At 35.5% G+C, this 21,046-nt stretch overlaps 1 protein-coding gene and 1 gene segment (V, D, J or C); both read left to right on the top strand.

The window, feature by feature from the left end:
• LOC100935631 overlaps positions 1-21,046 on the top strand; it is an 824,790-nt gene that overhangs the window by 466,128 nt on the left and 337,616 nt on the right.
• Positions 196-20,957, top strand: LOC100919036 (zinc finger protein 501-like). The gene is made up of 4 exons (XM_031957160.1): positions 196-990; positions 14,140-14,266; positions 15,010-15,105; positions 18,653-20,957. The coding sequence occupies exons 1-4, from the start codon at positions 958-960 to the stop codon at positions 19,945-19,947; spliced, it is 1,551 nt and encodes a 516-aa protein (XP_031813020.1). The 5' UTR covers positions 196-957; the 3' UTR covers positions 19,948-20,957.

Below are 21,046 nucleotides of genomic sequence, written 5' to 3'. Positions count from 1 at the left end.
GCCCGCATGCGGGTTTTCCCTCCCTGACGACCCCGCTTCTCTTTGCTTCTGCCGCAGACACTTAATGACGTAACCAGCACTCGGGGCCTGCTGCTGCCCGGAGTAAAGAGGCCGCGGCGAATGCACTAGATGCGGCGGAGCCCGACCGCCCACGCAGGAGAGAACCCGAGGAACAGAACGCGCCAGGCAGGACCAGACTCCAGCCCGAACCCCGGACACGCGCAGCAGATGCAGCAGCCTCCAGACTACAACTCCCAGAAGGCTTTGCCCCGGGAGCATTTTTGGAAGCGAAGCTTAAACTCTCCTCTGATGTCACTTCCATCCCGCCCTCTCCTCGCCTTTTTCATGCTTTCTTGTGGTACTTCTCTTTGCTGACAATCTGGGACGGGGTGAGTGGGATCCAAAGGCAGGGCCGGGCCCAGCCGCAGGATGGTGCGGTGGGGCTGAAGCACACAGAGAATGGGCAGGGCGTCCACTAGGGGGCGAACGAAGCCGGGTCCGAGATTACTTAGGGCTTGGGGCCGCCCATGGGCAGAGGTGTGGGTTCTGAGTGGGGGCGGAGCCGCATTCAAAGCCCCGCCCCCAAGGTTCTGGGGCTGCTTGGAACCTTCTAGAGCTCAGTCTGTCTTTGGGGGGGAAGTCCTGGGTTAAGAATGGTTCATGGGCATGATGTCACGTGGGCTTCCTCTCTTCTTCCCAGAATCCTCCTGGGCACTTGTCCTCCAGAAAGTCTTACCTGCTTCTGGGGATCCCAAGGGATCCCCAGTCTTGTTTTGTCCCTAGAGGGATGTCGGCCTGAAGCCAGTGTCTTGTTCTTGGGACCACATACCCCTTTCCCTCCCTCTCACCCCCACCCTTGGGTCACCCTCAGTGAAAAGTGGGGCTTCTCCTTGGTCTCCTTTACTCCGCAGAGCCTCCTCCTCTTGTTGCCTCCGTAGCTCCAAGGAGGAGCAGGTGATGATCCCTGGAGAGATCACTAGGCCCAGACGGGTGAGTTACCCCTGCTGGGCAAGCGTCCCCCGTACCCCAATTGTCTGGGACTTTTTGGTGCCCCGCTGCCTCCCCGAGCTCCTTTAGCGCCCCCTTCTGCATGGGCGGTCCCTCTGGCAGAGGCATGAGCTCTCTCCGGTTTCCCTGTGAGTGCCATCTGCCCGTTACCCTTGTTTTAGGCAACCTAAAGGTGTGAACAGGGTCTCCGATGTTGTGCTTGCTTTCTCTGTCAGGAAATCAGGTCGTTTTTTCCCCCTGGACTATCCAGAGCTTCGATTTCTTGTTTAGAAAAGCGCCTTCTCTGTAGCTTTTCAGTATTTTTCAGTTGGGCAATGGCTTTTATAAGTTTACCTCAGTTCCATATATATTTGAGAAATGAGGTTTTAATTACAGAATTTTGTTTTAAAACCTTTTTTTTAAAAAATCCTATTTATGTCGTAGCTGCCTTCATTTTGTTTTTGCAAAGACTTAAATTTCACGAGATCAAAATCATGCATCTCCAGTGATCCTCGTGTCTCTTGTTTGATTGTAAATTCTAATCTTGTTAGTTTTGAGATGTTGGTCCATGCCTTAGTTACTGCCAGACTGCTTTGCAGTTTTCTGAGCAGTTTTAGTAAAAATCAAAACAGAAAAAATTTATTACTCCCAAATTTTGGTGTTTTTTTTTTTCCAAGTTCATTTAATTTTTAAAATATTTTTATTTTTTCCCAGTTACATTTTAAATTTTCTAACTTAAAAAAAAAAACTTTTGAATTCTAAATTCCTACCCCTATCTCCATTAAGAAAGCACATGTGAAATTATGCAAAGATTTCCATAAAAATCATGTTGTGAAAGAAAACATAGATTTCCCCTTCTCCCCCCAAAGGAAACCCTCGAAATTTTTTTTTAAAAGAGAGAATGCTTCAGTCTGGTTCCAGGGACAATCAATTCTTATGTAGAGGATTTTTCATAATAAGTCCTTTGGAGTAGCTGCGGATCATTGCACTGCTTTCACAGCTGATCATCCTAGATCATCTTATTGTTTATTTGTACACAATACATTTCATTTTTCTTGAGTTCATGAAAAACTCTCCAAGTTTTTCTGAGAGCATCCTGCTCATTATTTTCCATAGAATAATATTCTATCATAAACACATTCCACAGTTTATTCAGCCATTCCCCAATTGATGGATTCTACTCAGTTTCCAATTTTTTTTCCCTAAGAAGAGAGTTGTTATAGTTTTGTATATATAGTTCCTTTTCCTTTTTTTTTTTTTTTTTTTAACTCTTTAGGGATTCATACCCAGTAGTGGTATTATTAGATCAAAGGATATGCATCATTTTATAGCTCTTTGGGAATAATTCACATCTTTTGGTCATTTATCTCTTGGAAAATGGCTCTTATTTTTTATGTTTGACTCAGTTCCCTATGTGTTTGAGAAATGAGGCCTTATCAGAGAAATTTGCTTCAAAATTCAATTACTTTTGCTACCTATATCCCCCCCTCCTTATTCTGTTCTCTTGCTCCCTTTACCCCGTCCCTCCTCAAGTGTTTTGTTACTTCCTCCAGTAAGCTCTCTCTTCTATCATCTCCTCTTTTCCCATGTCCCCTTCTCCTATTCTCCTGCACAGTAACATAGATTTGATATTTGTGTGTGTGTATGTTATTTCTTTGAACTAATTCTGATGAAACTAAAGTTCAAGGTTCAATCACTCCTCCCTCACCATCCCCATCTTTCCCTCTACTATAAAAGCTTTTTCTTGCCGCTTTTATGGTGGATAATTTATACCATTGCATTTTTCTCTTTCCTTTTCTCACAGTACATTCTTCTCTTATTCCTTAATTTTATTTTTTTAGATATTATTACTTCATATTCAACTCATACCTATGCTCTCTGTATGCTTCTTTTAACAGCCATAATTATGAGAATGTTCTAATAAGTTTCAATTCTCATACAGGAACATAAACAGATTATTAAGTCCCTTTGGATATCCCTTGACTAATTATCTCTTTAAGTTTCTTCTGAGTCCTGTACTTTTTATTCAGCTCTGGCCTTTTCATCACAAATGCTTGAAAAATCCTTTATTTTATTGAATTTCCACCTTTTCCCCTGATTATATGGGTAGGTGATTTTTGCTGGGTAGGTGATTTTTTATTATATCACTGGACTTTTTTTCTCTCTTCACCCCCCTCCCTGTTTTTTAAGAAGATACAAAAAATAAAGAGGGAAAATTATAAGAATAGGATGAAGAGAAATGAAAATTAGTAATAATTAATATAAATTTACCCATAAAATCTCAAAGAATAGTAGAATGGATTAGAAAACAGTTGGGGAACAGTTGAACAAGTTATTGTCCATGAATGTAATAGAATACTAGTGTTCTATAAAAATGATGAGCAGAATGATTTCAGGAAAGTGTGGAAAGATACAAACTGATGCTGAGTAAAGTGAGAAGAACCAGAACTTTTTGCACAGTAACAGCAAGATTATGTGATGATCAGCTATGATAGACTTAGTTTTTCTTAGCAATGAAGTGATCCAACACAATTCCAATAGACTAGATGGAAAATGCCTTCTGTATCCAGAGGGAAAACTATGGAGATTGAATGTGGGTTGAAGCATACTGTTTTCACTTTGTGTGTGTTTGCTTTTCCTTTCTTGTGTTTTTTTCTCTTTCTTCTGATTTTTTTTTTCAGCAGAGCAGATATAGGAATATGTTTAAAATGATTGTACTTGAATAACATATCATATTGCTTGCCCTTGGGGAGAGGGGAGCTAAAGAAAGGAGAGTGAAAAAATTTGGAACTTCAAATCTACCAAAATCTTTATATGTAAATGGAAAAATAAAATAATATTGAGAAAAAAAAATCCAACAAGCCAGAAACAGGTGAAATACAAACATTCATATTAAGTTTAATGTAAGGAGTTGAAGCAGATAGGGGCTTAAGACTGTGCTTGATTCAAATCTGCTTTTTAGGGAAGAGGGACAGCAAAATTTGAAGAAAAGAAAAGCAGGCTGTGTGTCAGAAGACTTGCTTGTCTTTGATATTTAGCTATAATTCTTAATAACCAAAAGGCCTGAAGTATAATTAATTGTGACATTAAAAATATTTTTAGTCTCGTTAATTGAGAATAAATAAAAATACAATATAAGGGGAAGATAGAGAAACAACAAACCTTAAAATAACTTGATTCAATTAGTAAATTGTTAACAAAAGATTTTTTAAAGCCTTTTTTTGGGGAAGGTGGAATGAAAGTGTTAAATAAAAACCAGGAAGTTTCCGGAGGTCTCCTTAGTTCCTCTCAGAATTAAGTTTAAATCAAGTATCTAAATGAATTCTAAAGTGATAGAACCTACAAAAAAGACAGAATGAAACAATTTTCCAGCCCAAGGTAACTGTCTCACAAGAATAAAAGGAGATTGCAGTGCAGGCTGTGTTCAGACAACATGGCAGGAGCCTCTTAGTAATAGCACAGATCAACAGCTGAGACCCCAGTCCTGGCTCAGGAACCCAGCAGCTCCGCAGATCCGCTGTGAGGCCTCCAGCCCCAACAGACTGCCCACTCTGGAACAATAGGCATGACTAGGTTGGCCCTCCTCACTACAGTGGGGAAAACTGCCAGCTCTCAAGGGCTCTGCTCAGAAAACTAGTGACCAGGCTCCTGGTCTTCAATGCAAGAAAGAAGGATAGCAGCCCCTGTACCCCAAAAGGAGAGCAACGTTAAAAGTCATGGAGTAGTCTGGAAAAATGAGCAAAGATCCAGTTAAACAGACCATCACTGACATAGAGGAGAAAGTTAAAGGTAAAATTTTAACAACTCTGTACTTTGTAACTTTGCTCCTCCTGATGTTTTCATCAAGGACATCTTTTTTGGGTGTATAGACCATTTGTTCACAAAAATTTTACAGAAATGAAAGGATGATCAGTTAATAGATGTTAATAGATCAGTTGGTAGTTAATAGTTGCCTTATTTTTATATTAAAATCATCCATTATCTATTGTAAAAAAGAAAAGAAAAATGAGCAAAAACCAAAAGAGTTCTGCTCTTAAAGCTAATATGGTGACAGAGAAGATTAAAACACAGGAGGAAAAGCAATGTTAAAATATTACAATCAAAGCCCCAAAGAGAAATATGAATTGGTCTCAAGTCCCAAACACTCTTAAAAGCATTCAAAAAGGATTTTTAAACTCAAATATGAGAGAAGAAAATTGGGGGAAAGGAAGGATTTATGCAAAAGAATCAACAAAAAAGTTAACAGTCTAGAAAAAGAAAAGAAAAAAACTGAAAAAACCCAACTTAAAAATAAAATTTGCCAAATTGAGGGGGGGAGGGGAAATCCACTAAAGAAAAACTTGATAAAAAGTGGAATTGGACAAAATGAAAAGGGAGTTATATATAAAGCTAACTGATGAAAACAATTTCTTAAAAATTATAATTGAGCAAGTGGAAGCTAATAGCTTCACAAGACATTGAGAATCAATTAAACATATGAAAAATTAAAAACAAATAGAAGAAAATATAAACTGCCTCACTGAAAAACCAATCAATATGGAAAATAGATCCAGGAGAATTAAAGACTTGTTGGACTACCTGAAAGTTATGATAAAAAAAAAAGAATCTGGATAACATTTTTCAACAAATTATCAAGTAAGATAACAGAGTAAAATAGTAAATGAAAGAATCCACTAATCACCTCCTGAAAGAGGTCCTGGAATGAAAATTCCAAGCAAAATTGTAGCCAAATTCTGGAACTATCAAGTCAAGGGGAAAGAATACTATAAGCAGCCCCCCCCCAAAAAAAACCCAAACCCAACAACAAAACAATGCAAATATCAAGAAACCACAATTTGGATTACACAAGATTTAACAGTTTGGGACTGGAATATGATATTCCAGAAAGTAAAGGAGCTAATCAACTAAGAAGCAAAATTGAGTGTAAGCCTTCAGAGTGGAAAATGGATATTTAATGAAATAGGGGATTTTTAAACCCATCTGATGAGACCAGAGATGAATAGAAAATTTGGTCTTCCAATATAAGACTAAAGAGAAACATAAAAAAGTAAAGAGGAAAGGGAAAAAAAGTATGTTATTCAATAAGGTTAATTTTTTTACATTCCAACATGGGAAGATACTTCGAATTCAGTATCTGTTTCTTTGGGCAGTTAGAAGGAGAATACATAGACAGAGGATATAGATATAAGTTGAGTTTGATTTGATGATATAAAAATATTAAGGGGTGAAATAAAGCATTCTTTTGAGAGAAAAGAGGGAGGCAGAGTGGGGTAAATGATATTACATGAAGAGGCAATTAAAACTATTACAATAAACATAAAGAAGGGTATGGGATGATCATTAAAATATACTCATTGAATTTGGGTCAGAGAGAGGGAATAACATTCAGTTGAGTATTAAAATACATATTATTCTGTACTAAAGAAAGAGGATAAAGGGAAAAGAAAAGGAGATGATAATGGAAGGGAGGGTAGATCAAGAGAGATGGGAGTTAGAAGTGAAATACTGGTGAGTCAGTGAAAGGAAAGAGAAAAATGTAGAGAGGAAAATATGATGGAGGGAAAAAAATCATAACTGTGATTGTCAATGAGATGAATTCTTCCATAAATTGGAAGAGGATAGCAAAGTGGATTAAAACCAGAATCCTGTATTTTGTTTATAAGGAACATGGAGTTAAATATTTCATGCTTCAACAAAAACTAAATAGAATTTTAGAAATGTTGAATATGATAGACCAATGAAGAATATTGAATAAGGATAGAAGGGAATATACCTTTTTCTCAATGGTATATGGCACCTACACAAAATTTGACCTTATATTAGAGCATAAAAATTTCACAATCTAATGCTGAAAGGCAGAAATAGTAAATGCATCATTTTCAAATAATGTTGAAATAAAAATTATTTGTAATAAAAGAGCCATGGAAAGATAGATTAAAAAGAAATTGGAACTAATCCTAAAGAATGAGCGAGTCGAACAACAATCACAGAAACAGTGATTACATCAAAAAGAATGAAAATAAAGACAACATAGCAAAATTTGTAGGATTTAGCCAAAGCAGGACTTGGGGAAATTTTATGTCTAAATGCTTATTTCAGTAAAATAAGGAAAGGGCAAATGAACAAATTGTATATGCAAGTATAAAGGCTAGGAGAAAAAAAATAGAAAATCCCCAATTAAACACCAAATTAGAAATCCTGAAGATCAAGAGAGATTAATAAATTCAAAGTTAGAAAACTATTGAACTAATAAATATAACTAAAAGTTTTTAAAATAAAGATTAGATAAACTTTCTCAAAATTTGATTTTAAAAAGAAAGTAGAAAACCAAATTGCCATATCAAAAATTAAAAGGGTGAATTCACCAGCAATGAATAGAAAAATTCTATTCTAATTAATTAAGAAAAAGCATTAATTAAGAACTGTTTTGCCCAACTATGCAAATAGATCTGCCTATACAATTGAAATGAATGAAAATTCACAAAAATATTAATTGCCAGGATTAATGAAGGGTAAATAAAGTGTTTAACCCCCTTTTAGATTCCTAAAAGAAATTAAGCAAGCCATTAATGAACTCCCTGAGAAATTCCCTAAGAATCTCAAAACTAGATGGATTTACAAATGAATTCTTTCAAACTTTTAAGAAAAATTAATTCCATTAGTATAGAAACTATTTTGAAAAATAGGTGGAGTCCTTCTAAATTCCTTTTATAACATAAACATGGTGCTGATACTCAAACCAGGAAGAGCCATAACAGAGAAAATTATATGCCAATTTTCCTAATAAATATTGATGCAAAACATTTAAATAAAATGTTAGCAAAGAAATTACATTAATATATTATCAAGATAATACACTGATTAAATGATATTTGTAAAAGGAATTCAGGGTTGGTTCAGTATTATGAAAACTATCCTCATAAATTGACCATACTAATAAAAAACCCAATAGAAACCATATAATTGTTTCAATAGAAGCAGAAAAAGGTTTTTGAGAAAAGACCACCCATTTTTATTAGAAACATTAGAGCCCATGGAAATGAATGGAACTTTTCTTAAATGATAAGTAGTGTTTATATAAAAACATAAGTAAGCTTTATCTGTAATGGGTATAAGCTAGAAAACTCAGTATGATAAAGCTTGAAACAAGGATGTCCATTATAGCATTATTATTCATTATTATACTTTAGAGAATCAACTAAAAAACTACTTGAAATAATTAAGAACTTCAGCAAAGTCACAGGGTATAAAATAAACCTACATAAATTATCAGCATGTCTATATATAACCAACAAAGCCCAGCAACAAGAGAAATTTCACTTTAAATAACTTGTATGGTATGTCTGATTTTGGCTGATCAGACCAATAGAAATTCCGAATGCTCTGCCACAGATTCCTATGAACTTTTGGGGTGGCTTCTCTAATTTGTGCATTTCATGTTTCCTTTGGGCTAATTCATTTCTGCTTTGCTTATAGAGCACAGCCCCTTCTCAGGTGAGGGCACGCCATGCTGGGCAGCCCTAGACCAGGGTCTCCCATGTCATATAATCAGTTCTAAAGTTCTTCAGAGAGACCTGAAGAGTGTCCTGTATCGCTTTTTCTGACCGCCTTGTGAGCGCTTGCCCTGTGTGCATTCTCTATAAAATAGTCTTTTTGGCAAGCATACATTTGGCACTCGAATAATGTGGCCGGCCCAATGGAGTTGTGCTCTCTGCAGCAGAGCTGGCAGTTTAATTTGAGAAAAGACTTCGGTGTCCGATACATTATCCTTCTAGGTGATGGTCAGTCTTCCTAAGACAACTCAAATGGAAGCCATTCAGTTTCCTGATGTAGCACTAGTATACTGTACAGGTTTTATAAGAGTACAACAAAAAGGTCAGCACCAGGTTCTGTAGATCTTCAGTTTGGGATTAGACTAATACCTCTCCTCTTCTACACTTTCTTTGGGGTTTCCCCAACACTGAGCTAGCTCTGACAATGTGTGTGTCTATCTCATTATCAGTGTGGACATAGAGAGTATCTTGCCGAGGTAAGAAAACTTATCCACAACATTCAAAACTTCACCATTGATTGCAGCTGATAATTCCACATCTGGATGGAGTGGTGCTGGCTGATGGAGGTACTGTTTTTTCTTGGTGTTCATTGTTAGGCCAAAATTAGCACAAGCAGCAGAAAACTGATCCATACTTTGTTGCAAATCTGCTTTAGAAGCTGCATTGAGTGCACAGTGGTCTGCAAACAAAAAATCATAGATCAACACTCCCACCACTTTAGTTTTGGCTCAGAGCCTTTTCAAGTTGAAGGATTTACTATCAGTGCAGTAACTGACTTTGATTCTATCTTTGTCCTTATTGAAGATGGTTGACAACACAACTGAAAACATGTTTAAAAGCATGGGAGCAAGTACAGAGCTTTATTTATTTATTATTATATAAATATTATATATTTATTTATTTCACTCCATTGATGACTGGGAAAGCTTAAAAGCATTGCCCATTGCTAAGAACCCAGGCAAGCTTGCCATCATGAAATTACTGTACGATACTGATAAACTTCTCTGGGCAACCAAATTTTCCATAAGCTTTCACGACTGACAGTATCAAAGGCCTTGGTCCTCAGTTCTGCTCCTGGAATTTTTTCCTGGAGATGTCAACAGCAAACACCATATCAACTGTTCCTTGGCCCTTTCTGAAGCCACATTGGCCCTCAGGTAGATGACTTTTTTCTAAGTGAGCCTACCCTACCTCTAAAGATATCAATTGGTCATAAGTGGACAAAGTTAATATAAAAAATGATCCAAAAAAGACAGTTCTACCTAAATTAAATTTCTTATTCAATGCCATACCAATTAAAATTTATTTATAGAACTAGAAAAAAAATAAAATTCATCTGGAAAAACAAAATGTCAAGAATATTAAGATAATTAATGAAAAAAAATGCAAAGGAAGGTGGTCTAGCTGTACCATATCTAAAACTATATTATAAAATCTCAATAAAATTACATCAAAACTACTTGCATTGCCCAAGAAATTAAGTGATGGATCAGTGGAATAGATTAGTTATACACCACAGTAGTCAATGGCTATAGTAATCTATTGTTTGGAATGAAAAGACTCCAGGTTCTAGAATAAGAACTCACTATTTCACAAAACCTATTGGGAAAACTGAAAAATATTATGGTAGAAACTAGGATATAACCAGCTCTTACACTATATTTCAAGATAAGGTCAAAATGGATATATGATTTAGATATATAGGGTGATTCTGTAAACATATTAGGAGAGGAAGGAATGGAAAGGGGAAAAATTTGTGCCCCAATAAGAGAGCATTATGAAATGAAAAGTGGGTAATTTTGATTATATTTTTTTAAATTTTGCAAAATAAAACCAATGTAACTAAGATTAGAAGGAAAGCCGAAAGTTGGAAGACAAACTTTATAGCAGGTATTTTGGATTAAGATCTCATTTCTCAAATATATGGAGAACTGAGACAAATTTATAAGAATATTCTCCAGTTGATAATGGTCAAAGGATACGGACAGACACTTTTCAGAAGAAGAAATTAAGGCTATCTGTACTTATGAAAAAAAATGCTTTTAATGACTTTTGATTAGAAAGATGGAAATTAAAACAGCATTGAGATAATTTCCTTTCATTTATCAGATTGATATATGACAGAAAGGAAAAATGAACTATGTCCAAAGGGTTATAAAACTGAATATCCTTTGAGATATCAAAACTACTACTAGGTCTATTTCCAAAAGATACAGAGGTCATGAAGAAGGGGAAAGAACATATACAAAAATTCTTAAAGCAGCTCTTTTTATTGTTGTCGGAGGAAAAAAATTGGTTACTGAGAGAATGGCCATCAATTGGGTAATTGTCTGAACAGGCTGTGGTATATAAAGGTGATGGAATGCTGTGGTGCTGTGAGAAATGATGAGCAGGTGGATTTCAGAAAAAACTTGCTAAGATTTACATGAAATGATTCTGAGTGATGTGAGCAGAACCTGGGGAATGTCATACATGGTAACAAAATTGTGGGATGGTCAGCTGTGGTAGACTTGGCTCTTCTCATTTAAAAAAAACTGGCTTGATGAGGCAAGCAAGAGCATTGTGGGGAATATGATTGAGGTGAATGTCAAAGCTAAACAACTAAAATCTTGTTTATATATAATATTCCATGACAATCATATTGCATAATTTTTTCAGCCATTCCTCAATTGATGAGCATCCCCTTGTTTTCCATTTCTTAGCTAGCACAGAAAGACCTAATATAAGTATTTCTGTATACATAGGTCGGTCCTTTCCCTTTTTTGGGTGGTCTCTTTGAGATATAGACCTAATAGTGGTATTGATGGATCAAAGGATATGCACAGTTTTATTGCCCCTTGGGCATAGTTCCAAATTGCTCTCCAGAATGGTTGGATCAAATCACAACTCTACCAACAATACTTTAGTGTCCCAGTTTCCCCACATCTCCTCCAACATGCAATATTTTCATTTTCTGTCATATTACTCTGTCTGATAGATATGAGGTAGTACCTCAGAGTTGTTTTAATTTGTATTTTTCTAATCAAGTCACTTAGAGCATTTTTTCCATGACTATAGATAGCTTTGATTTCTTTGTCTAAAATTTAACTTTATTTTCTTTAACCAAATCTTTAACCATTTATCAACTGAGGAATGTTTTGTATTCTTATAAATTTGACTAAGTTCTATTTATATTTGAGATGTGAGACCTTTGTCCAATACTTGGTGTAAAATGTTTTCCCCAGCTTTCTGCTTTTTTTTCTAGCCCCGGTTGTATTGGGTTTGTTTATTTTAAACTTTATAATTCCTGATGATCAAAATTATCCATTTTGCATTTTGTAATGCTCTATATTTTCTTTGGTCTTAAATTCTAATCTTCTCCCTAGATCTTACAGATAACCTATTCCATGTTGTTCTAATTTGCTTTTGGCATCACCCTTTATGTGTAAATTACCCATTTTGACTTAATCTTTGATTTAATTGTCAGAGATGCCGATCTTTACCTAGTTTCTCCCATGCTGTTTTCCAGTTTCTCCAGCAATTTTTGTCAAAGAATGAGTTTTTCTCCCAAAAGACCGGAATTTTTGGTTTTATCAATTAACTATAGTTATTTACTGTAGTAATTTACTACAGTGTCTTATGCACTAAATCTATTCCACTGATGGATCACTATTTCTCAGCCAGTACAAATTGTTTTGATAATTACTACTTTATCATACAGTTTTTAATTTGTCCCAGCTACACCACTTTCCTTCACATAGTTTTCACTGATTCCCTTGATATTCTTGATCATTTTTTTTCTGGTTCTTTAAAGTAATTTTTTGGGTAGTTTGATTATATGGTGTTAAATAAATAGATTACTTTAGGCAGAACTGCCATTTTTATTATATTGGCTTGGCCTATCCATGAGCAAGTAATATTTTTTCAATTGTCTAGATCTGAGTTTGTGTGGAAAATGCTTTGTAATTGTGTTCCTGTAGTTTCTGAGTTTGTCTTGGTAAGTAGACTCCCAAGTACCTTACATTGTTTTCAGTTATTTTAAATAAAATTTCTCTTTCTATTTCTTTCAGCTGGTTTTTGTTGTTAACATATAGAAATGCTGATGATTTGTGTGGGCTTATTTTGTATCCTGTAGATTTGCTAAAGTTACTCATTATTTTAACTAAGGTTTTTTGTTCATTCTCTAGAATTCTCTAAGTATATCATGTCATCTGCAAAGTGTGATTATGCATTTTATTAAATGTTCATTCTTCCCCTTTCTGCTCTCTTCCCCACCCCCGAAGTATTAAAGTCAGTTTTTCAGAGTAAGTGATTTTTGGTTATACTCCTAACTCTGTTGACTTTTGGCATGTCATATTCTAAGTCCTCTTGTTCTTTAATGAAAGAGTTGCTAAATTTCTACAATCCTGCCCATGGTTCCATGGTATTTAACTTATTTTTTTATGCCTGCTTGCAGAATTAATTTTTGCCTGGGAGTTCTGGAATTTGGCTCTAATGTTTTTCAAAGCTTTCCTTTGAGGATCTCTTTCAGATGGTGATTGATGGATTCTTTCAATTTCAGTTTTTTCCTTTGGTTCTAGAATATTAGGGAAGTTTTCCTTAATGACTTTTTGAAAGATAATGTCTAGAAGTTTTTGTTGATGATGCCTTGCAAGTAGTCCAGTAATTCTTAAATCATCTCTCCTGGTTCTATTTTTCATATCAGTTGTTTTTCCAATGAAAAAATTCATGTTTTCTTGTTTCTTTTTTTATTCTTTTGGGTTTTTTGTATTTTTTCCCTTGCAGTCTCATGGAATAAATAGCTTTCACTTGCCCAATTCTAATTATTAAGGAATTATTTTCTTCATTGAGCTTTTGTACTACTTCCATTTGTACAGTTTTGTTTTTTAAGGAATTTTTTTTTCCCATTATTTCCCCTGGATCTTCTCTGTTACCATAATAACTCTCTATAGTTGAGTTCTTTTGTTGTTGTTTGGATCATATTTCTTGTCTATTTTGTGACTTTGTGCTTGTATTCAAGAATTGGGCTGTGCTCCTGCATTGTCCTAAGCTTATTGTGCTGGGGCTAAGGACCTTGCTGTTGCCCTTAACTTGGTCTCAGAGTTTCTTCTCCCACTTCAGTAAGACAGACCTTTCCTGTATATTGGTAAAGTGCTCCTCTGCTCCAAAATTGGTCCTGAGACTTTTTAAATGTTTAACCTTTCAGAGAAAACAGAGTCACATGATAGCTATCTCATGACAATTTCATTTTCATTATTTTATTTTAGAAAGTAGAAAAGTTTTAAGTCATACCTCAGCTTGAATTCAAAGGGCAGAAAGTAGGAGCCATGGGTACAGGTTTGAAATTGATGTCAATGGAACCACTGAAAACCAGTAAACATTAATTAAGCACCTCCTATGTGCCAGGCACTATGAGGGGGAAGGCAAAAATAGCCTCTGCCCTTGAGGAGCTTACAATCTGATGGGAGAGGAATTTTTTAAATGCCTGCCATCTACCAGGCATTGTATGTTTCATTTAAATGAATGAAATAAATGCTAATCTGTACTGTCAAGTACTTTTCCTTCAAACTTGGTAAGTGAGAGCTAAACCTGCATAACCCAGATATTTTTGGTGTTTCAGGAATCAGTGACATTCAAGGATGTGGCTGTGGAATTCACTCTGGAGGAGTTGGTACATTTGAACCCATCTCAGAAAAAGTTGTACAAGGAAGTGATGATGGAGAATTATAAGAACTTGGTCTTTTTGGGTAAAAACAGCTACTCCTTTGGAGTTTTAATTTATTGTATAGAGACTTTCGAGACTTTAGCAATTATTTTTTGGCATACAAAAGGAAGATAATCCTAATCCTTTTGTAGTCAAGAGATAGAATACTTGTATTACCTTTTTCCAGGGAGAAAGGTCTTTGCTTAGTAGGAATGGTAAATGATTCTTGATTTCTTTTATTGTCCTAGACACTCTGTGTTGCTTCAAATATAAGATTTCTGTTTAATCCCATTAGAGGTATCATCATTCAGAAAGTATTCTCTTTCTCTAAGTAGGGAGTATGTCATATGAGCTATTTTTCCTAAATACTCAGTAAACCATTTCCTCATAATATAGACTGACCTTTATTGGTCATTTGTACCATCAATGAGGTCTTCTTAACATGGCTATTTTCTCACCATACCTAACCTCCCCCTCCAAACCTGTTAAGTTTAGATTTTTTTAATTTTATGGATTTTTTTTTTAGGGTCAGTTCTCCTTCCCCTCCTCCCAAGCTTAAAACAAACAAAAAAAAACCTATTTTTCTCCTCCACCAGCATGTTGAGCATACTCCTTAGTTTAAAAATACAATTTCAGAGAAAATAGGCTAATAGCCAGTGTCCTTGATGATGTAAGAAACATTCTGCATCCTCACCTCTCTCCTGAGTGTAGGGTGGAGTATTAAAATCATTTAAGATAGACTTATTAAATTAGCATCTCTACCATTTTTTCATTTTCATTGAACAGGATGTACAATTTCCAAACCAGACATGATCTATCAAATGGAAAGCAAGGAAATATTTTGGGTGCCTGATGCAGATATCCCAAGAACCAGCTGTCCAGGTAACTACATAAAAATCAAGCAGATGAGTTGTAAACTATAGCTCTGTTGGTCATTTTGTGTCAAAAGTTCTTCTTACAAAATAGTTTTCCAATGATATATTTAAGATTTTCTTCTGTTTTTTTTCATTCTTTTGGTTTTGTCTTATTACTTCTTGATGTCCTAAAAATTCATTACTTACCTAGTTTTAGTTTTTAAAGAATTATTTTCTTCAATGAGCTTTTATACCTCCTTTTCCATTTGATTATTTCTCCTTTTTTAGGAGTTATTTTCTTCAGTTAATTTTCATACCTCTTTTTCCTTTTGATCAATATTGCTTTTTAAGATCTCTTTGGATTATTGTACTTCTTTTTGGAATATCTGGACCATTGTGTTCTATAAAGTCTTTTGTTTTTCATTTTTTATTTTTTGTGTCTCCTTTATTAAATTGTTGAATCTTTTTCATAATTTTATTGTTTTTTTCTCATATCTTTTCCCAACTTTTCCTTTTCCTCTCTTACTAGATAATTTTTTTTGAGCCATTCCATAGTCTGGGACCAATTCATATTTTTCTTTGAAGCTTTGGATGGAGGAGTTTTTATTTTGTTGTCTTTTGAGTGTGGTTTTTTTGATTTTCTTTGTCATTTTAGTAACTCTCTGTAGTACAAATTTTTTGTTCTTTTATTTGCTCATTTTCCCAGCATGTTTCTTTTTTTATTATTATTATAGATTTTTATTTACAAATTATATGCATGGGTCATTTTACAGCACTGACAATTGCCAAATCTTTTGTTCCAATTTTTCCCCTCCTTCCCCCATCCTCTCCCCCAGATGGCAGGATGACCAATACATGGCAAGTATGTTAAAGTATAAATTAAGTACAATATAAGTATACATGTCCTAACAGTTATTTTACTATACAAAAAGAATCAGACTTTGAAATAATGTAGTATTAGCCTGTAAAGGAAATAAAAAATGCAGGTGGACAAGAATAGAGGGATTGGGAATTCTATATAGTGGTTCATAGTCATCTCCCAGAGTTCTTTCTCTGGGCGTAGTTGGTTCAGTTCATTATTGCTCCATTGGAAATGATTTGGTTGATCTCATTGCTGAGGATGGCCATGTTCATCAGAATTGATCATCATATAGTATTGTTGTTGCCATGTATAATGATCTCCTGGTCCTGCTCATCTCACTCAACATCAGTTCATATAAGTCTCTCTAGGCCTTTCTGAAATCATCCTGCTGGTCATTTCTTACCGAACAATAATATTCCACAACATTCATATACCACAGTTTGCTCAACCATTCTCCAATTGATGAGCATCCACTCAGTTTCCAGTTTCTGGCCACTACAAAGAGACCTGCTCCTAGCATATTTCTTGACTTTTAACTCTCCTAAAGTGATCCTTTACTTACATTTAGAGGCCACAGAGTTCAGGGAGTTTCTGTAGCTGTTTTCAAAAATATGACTAAGGACTTGTAAGTTTTTACTTCTTTCATGGGGGTATGATCTAAGGAGCAATGTGCTTACTTCTCTTCTGCCCTGTTCTCTGAGGGACCAAAAGGACTCTGTCTGGAATTGTAAGTAGGATCCCTGCTCTACTGCAGCTACAAGCTCTTGTGGCTAGTGCTCCTTCCCTCCTTGGAATTGCCACCCAGGAGGGAAGCCCAGATCCAAATATAAGCAAAGCAACAGATTCCTTCCCCTGCTGCCAGAAAAGCGATTCCTATAATCTCCTTCGGGCCAGTTTTCTGACCCCCGTATGGTCTGTGGGCTGAGAGTTAGAGTTGCTGCTGCTGCTGCTGATTTAATTGCTCCCAAGACCTAGTGTTGATTTCCTAGGTTGGGTCTGTGTTGGCACGCCCTGCTCTGGACTGCTGCTTGCTCACTCTGGTGCAACAGACATCTCCTGTCAATCTTTTGAGTTGTCTTGGGATGGAAAGTGTTTTACCCATTCTTTTTGTGAGATAAGTTACTTTTTAAAATCTTTACTCAATATGTACTTCAAATCTCAAAAAAAAAAGTTGTTGCCTCAACATAGGATAAGTATTCTCTTATGTAACTTTTAAATTATCTTATCATATGCAGTCATTCTTGGGTCTCACTTCCATTAATTCATTCTCCCTTTTAAAATAAGCACATTACTTAAAATATAAACAGTTTGACTTTTTTTTCTTGAGTCTCTGATATTTTTTCTGTTGTTTTCATACTACTTTTTAAGGCTTTTAATTATAACCTAATTGCTCTTTTCATCTTTTCTATCATTTTATATACCATTTTATTTTTCTTTATGCTTCAAAATTATGTTTATAAAGTCACTGTGATACATGCATGATATGATTTGTTTAGCTATAGTCCTATCCCTGAACTTAGAAGTTTTCAGGGTTATGCTATTTTGTAAACAGCTGCTGTGAATATTTATTAATAGAGATTTTTGATTTTAGTAAAATTTTGAGAATGTGGACCTAGTCCTGGGATCATAGGGTTAATGAGCATGAACAGTTTTATAGCACTAGCTTAATTTGCTATATTAATTTTCAGAGAAATATCAATAGCAGCTGAAGCAGTACCTATTTCAGCATAACTACCACAATTCGTTATCATTTTACAGTGCCTTTGCTAATCTGATGATTCTTTGTTGATATATCCAAATTGTTTCAATCTGACTTCTTTGATTACCTGAGTTTGAATAATGTTTTTTGTAACTATTAATGATTTCTCTAATAAAAAGCACCTATATATTGATCATTTTCCTTTTTGGAACTGTATCTTACTCTTAAAAAAACTGAATCAGTTTCTTTCAAAATAGATATGTTGTACTGTATAAATATGTATACATATATTGTATTTAACATATACTTTAACATATTTAACATGTATGGTACTACCTACCATCTAGGGAAGAGGAAAAGTTGGAACAGAAGTTTTTGCAAGGGTCAGTGTTGAAAAATTATCCATGCATATTTTGTCAATAAAAAGCTATAATAAAAAAATAGATATGTTTTATTGTTAGCAGAAATTTATGGCAATTATTTTCTGATATGACTTTCCTTTTTCCTCATTTTTCTTCTTTATTCTGCTCATCTTCTATCTCTCTTCTTCATCCTAAACTGATCCATTCTCCTTATTCTTGCTATTCAGTTTTTTCCAATATTAAATAATATAAATATAAAAATATGTGGGGGAAGACATTAAAAGTATGCAAATATGTCCTTAACATCTTCCCCCACATATTTTTATATTCTAATGGATATTAACTATCTACATTTTTATGAATAGTTTTTTATTTTCTTATTCCATTCAAATGTCATCTATTTAAATTAAAATAAGGGCTTATTATCCCTCCAGACATCCCTCCATTCTGTTGATTTATTTATATATGTTAACTATGGGACATAATATTTTTACATAAAATGAATTTTGATCCTTATTGGAGGACCAGTGAGACTAGTTCTCTCAGGTGAGAAAAATAGGGAATAGTTTTAAAACTTTTGAGTGACTACAAACCTTGAGAAAGGGAGGAGGGAGAGAGACAGGGTTAATCAGTCTTTTATTCTTCTTTTCAGAGACTAAAGAATGTACTGAAGAAAAACCTTGCAAACATAATGAATGTGAAAAAGCTTTTGGACAGGACACACAACTTGCTCAACAACAGATCATTTGTATTGGAGAAATTCCTTATCAAATTAAAGAATGTAGAAAGGACTGCTATCACACATCACAGTTAGTGGAACATCAAAGAATTCCCCCTGGAGAAAAATCTTATGAATGTAGTGTATGTGGAAAGACCTTCAGACAGAAGATAGAGCTTACTCGTCACGAGAAAATTCATATTTCAGAGAAGTTTTATAAATGTGATGAATGTGAAATGACCTTCAAAGTGAAGAAACAATTTATTGAACATCAAAGAATACATATTGCAGAGAAACTTTATGTATGTAATCATTGTGGCGAGGCCTTTAAACTGGTGTCACAGCTTACTCAGCATCAGAGAACACATACTGGAGAAAAACCATTTGTGTGTAATGAATGTGGGAAAGACTTCTTTTGGAATTCAGATTTCATCCGACATCAAAGTATACATACTGGGGAGAAACCTTACAAATGTAACAAATGTGAGAAGGCCTTTAGACTGAAAACACAGCTAAATCAGCATCAGAGAATTCATACAGGAGAGAAACCTTTTAAATGTGATGAATGTGGGAAGACCTTCAGAATAGGGACACAATTTATTCAACATAAGAGAATTCATACAGGTGAGAAGCCTTATGAATGTAATGAGTGTGACAAAACTTTCAGATTGAAAGAACAGCTTATTCTGCATAAGAAAATTCATCCTGGAGAAAAACCATTTGTCTGTGATGAATGTGGGAAGGGCTTCTTTTGGAATTCAGATTTCTTGAGACATCAGAGTATTCATTCTGGAGAGAAACCTTATGAATGCAGTGAATGTGGAAAGGCTTTCAAACTGAAGACGCATCTTAGTCAGCATCAGAAAACTCATACTGGAGAGAAGGCTTACAAATGTGAAGAATGTGGGAAAGGCTTCTTTTGGAATTCGGATTTCATACGGCATCAGAGTATTCACTCTGAAGAGAAACCTTATGAATGCAATGAATGTGGGAAGGCTTTCAAACTGAAGACCCATCTTACTCGGCATCAGAAAATTCATATTGCCGAGAAGCCTTACATATGTGATGAATGTGGTAGATCCTTCAGTAGCGATCTATTACTTAATGCACATAAGAAAACTCATGAAGAGATATCTTATGATTGTGAGGAGTATGAGTTCCTCCACTATGACTTGGATAACTTATTCGATGACACAGATCTGGATTGGGAAGAAAACTTTTTAATATAATGTATTAGGGAAAGTCTTCCACCTGAACTCAATACTTAACAACATCAAGGAGTTCATGCTGCAGAGAAGTGTTATAAATGTGAGAATGTCTTCAGTTGGACCACAAAACTTGACCTCAGAAAATTTTTACTAGAGAAAAACCTTATGAAAGCAATTAACATGGAAACCCCAGACTGCAATGTTATCTGCCCTTCCTTGGCTATGTGAAGGCGAAGCAGGATTTCATGACAGGACATGCTTTGGAAGAATGTGGGGTTCAGGGAGTGCAGTCGTGCAGAAGGGGAAGCCTGTGCAGAGAGCAGAGGCTGCTTCGAGAGATGACCCTGGGTAGCACAAAACCACTGAACAATCTAAGGACATTTTTGTCTGGGGCTTACTTAAACAGTGGGAAAGGGAAGTTGTAAACCTGCAAACAGTGATAATCTCCAACATCCTCAGCTTCCATGATGCTGATTTTGAAAATGAAATCTCTTCTTGAATCATTGCCACTGAATTTTGGGGAGACCCCAGGCTGCAGAGTGGAAGCCCTATAGATCAGGAATCTGAAAGACCACCTAGGTTTCTATTGATAACAGTATAAATTGTTGCTAATGTCCTGATTGGACCTGCAGGTGATGATGCCTGTCTTTTCAGGAGAGATTATTGGGGAGGGTGGAGACTAGGTCACCACAATATCTCCAATGATGGTTTCTAGATTGAGAAATAAAGCATTAGTGTTATGCATCATTAGCCAAGTTTCACACCCCAACAATACCCTATTGTATATTCTAATAAAGTTGAAGAGTTTAGCATTCCACAAATGTGTTCCAAATGGCCTAAAATAAAAATGTTAACCATTCCATAACACTTGTTTGTATTTAGTTCTTCACCTAAGAACTAGAGCAACAGGAGGTAGAAGAGCTTATTAACTGGGGACCCCATCTCTATACTGTGCCCTGTCAAATGCTTGCCTTGCCCAGGGTACGAGGGGCCATACTAATAGGGGCTTTCAGCAGCTGCCTGGGAAGTAACATGTAAAACAAGGGCTTTGGGGTGTGGGGAGGAGCAGCCTGAGTTTCCATCTGCAAAAACATTGTCCTCTGGGCTTCCTGGCATGAAA

Source organism: Sarcophilus harrisii, chromosome 2 (genome assembly GCF_902635505.1).
Source record: "Sarcophilus harrisii chromosome 2, mSarHar1.11, whole genome shotgun sequence".
NCBI lineage: Eukaryota > Metazoa > Chordata > Mammalia > Dasyuromorphia > Dasyuridae > Sarcophilus > Sarcophilus harrisii.
This window is presented reverse-complemented; position numbering and strand designations above follow the sequence as displayed.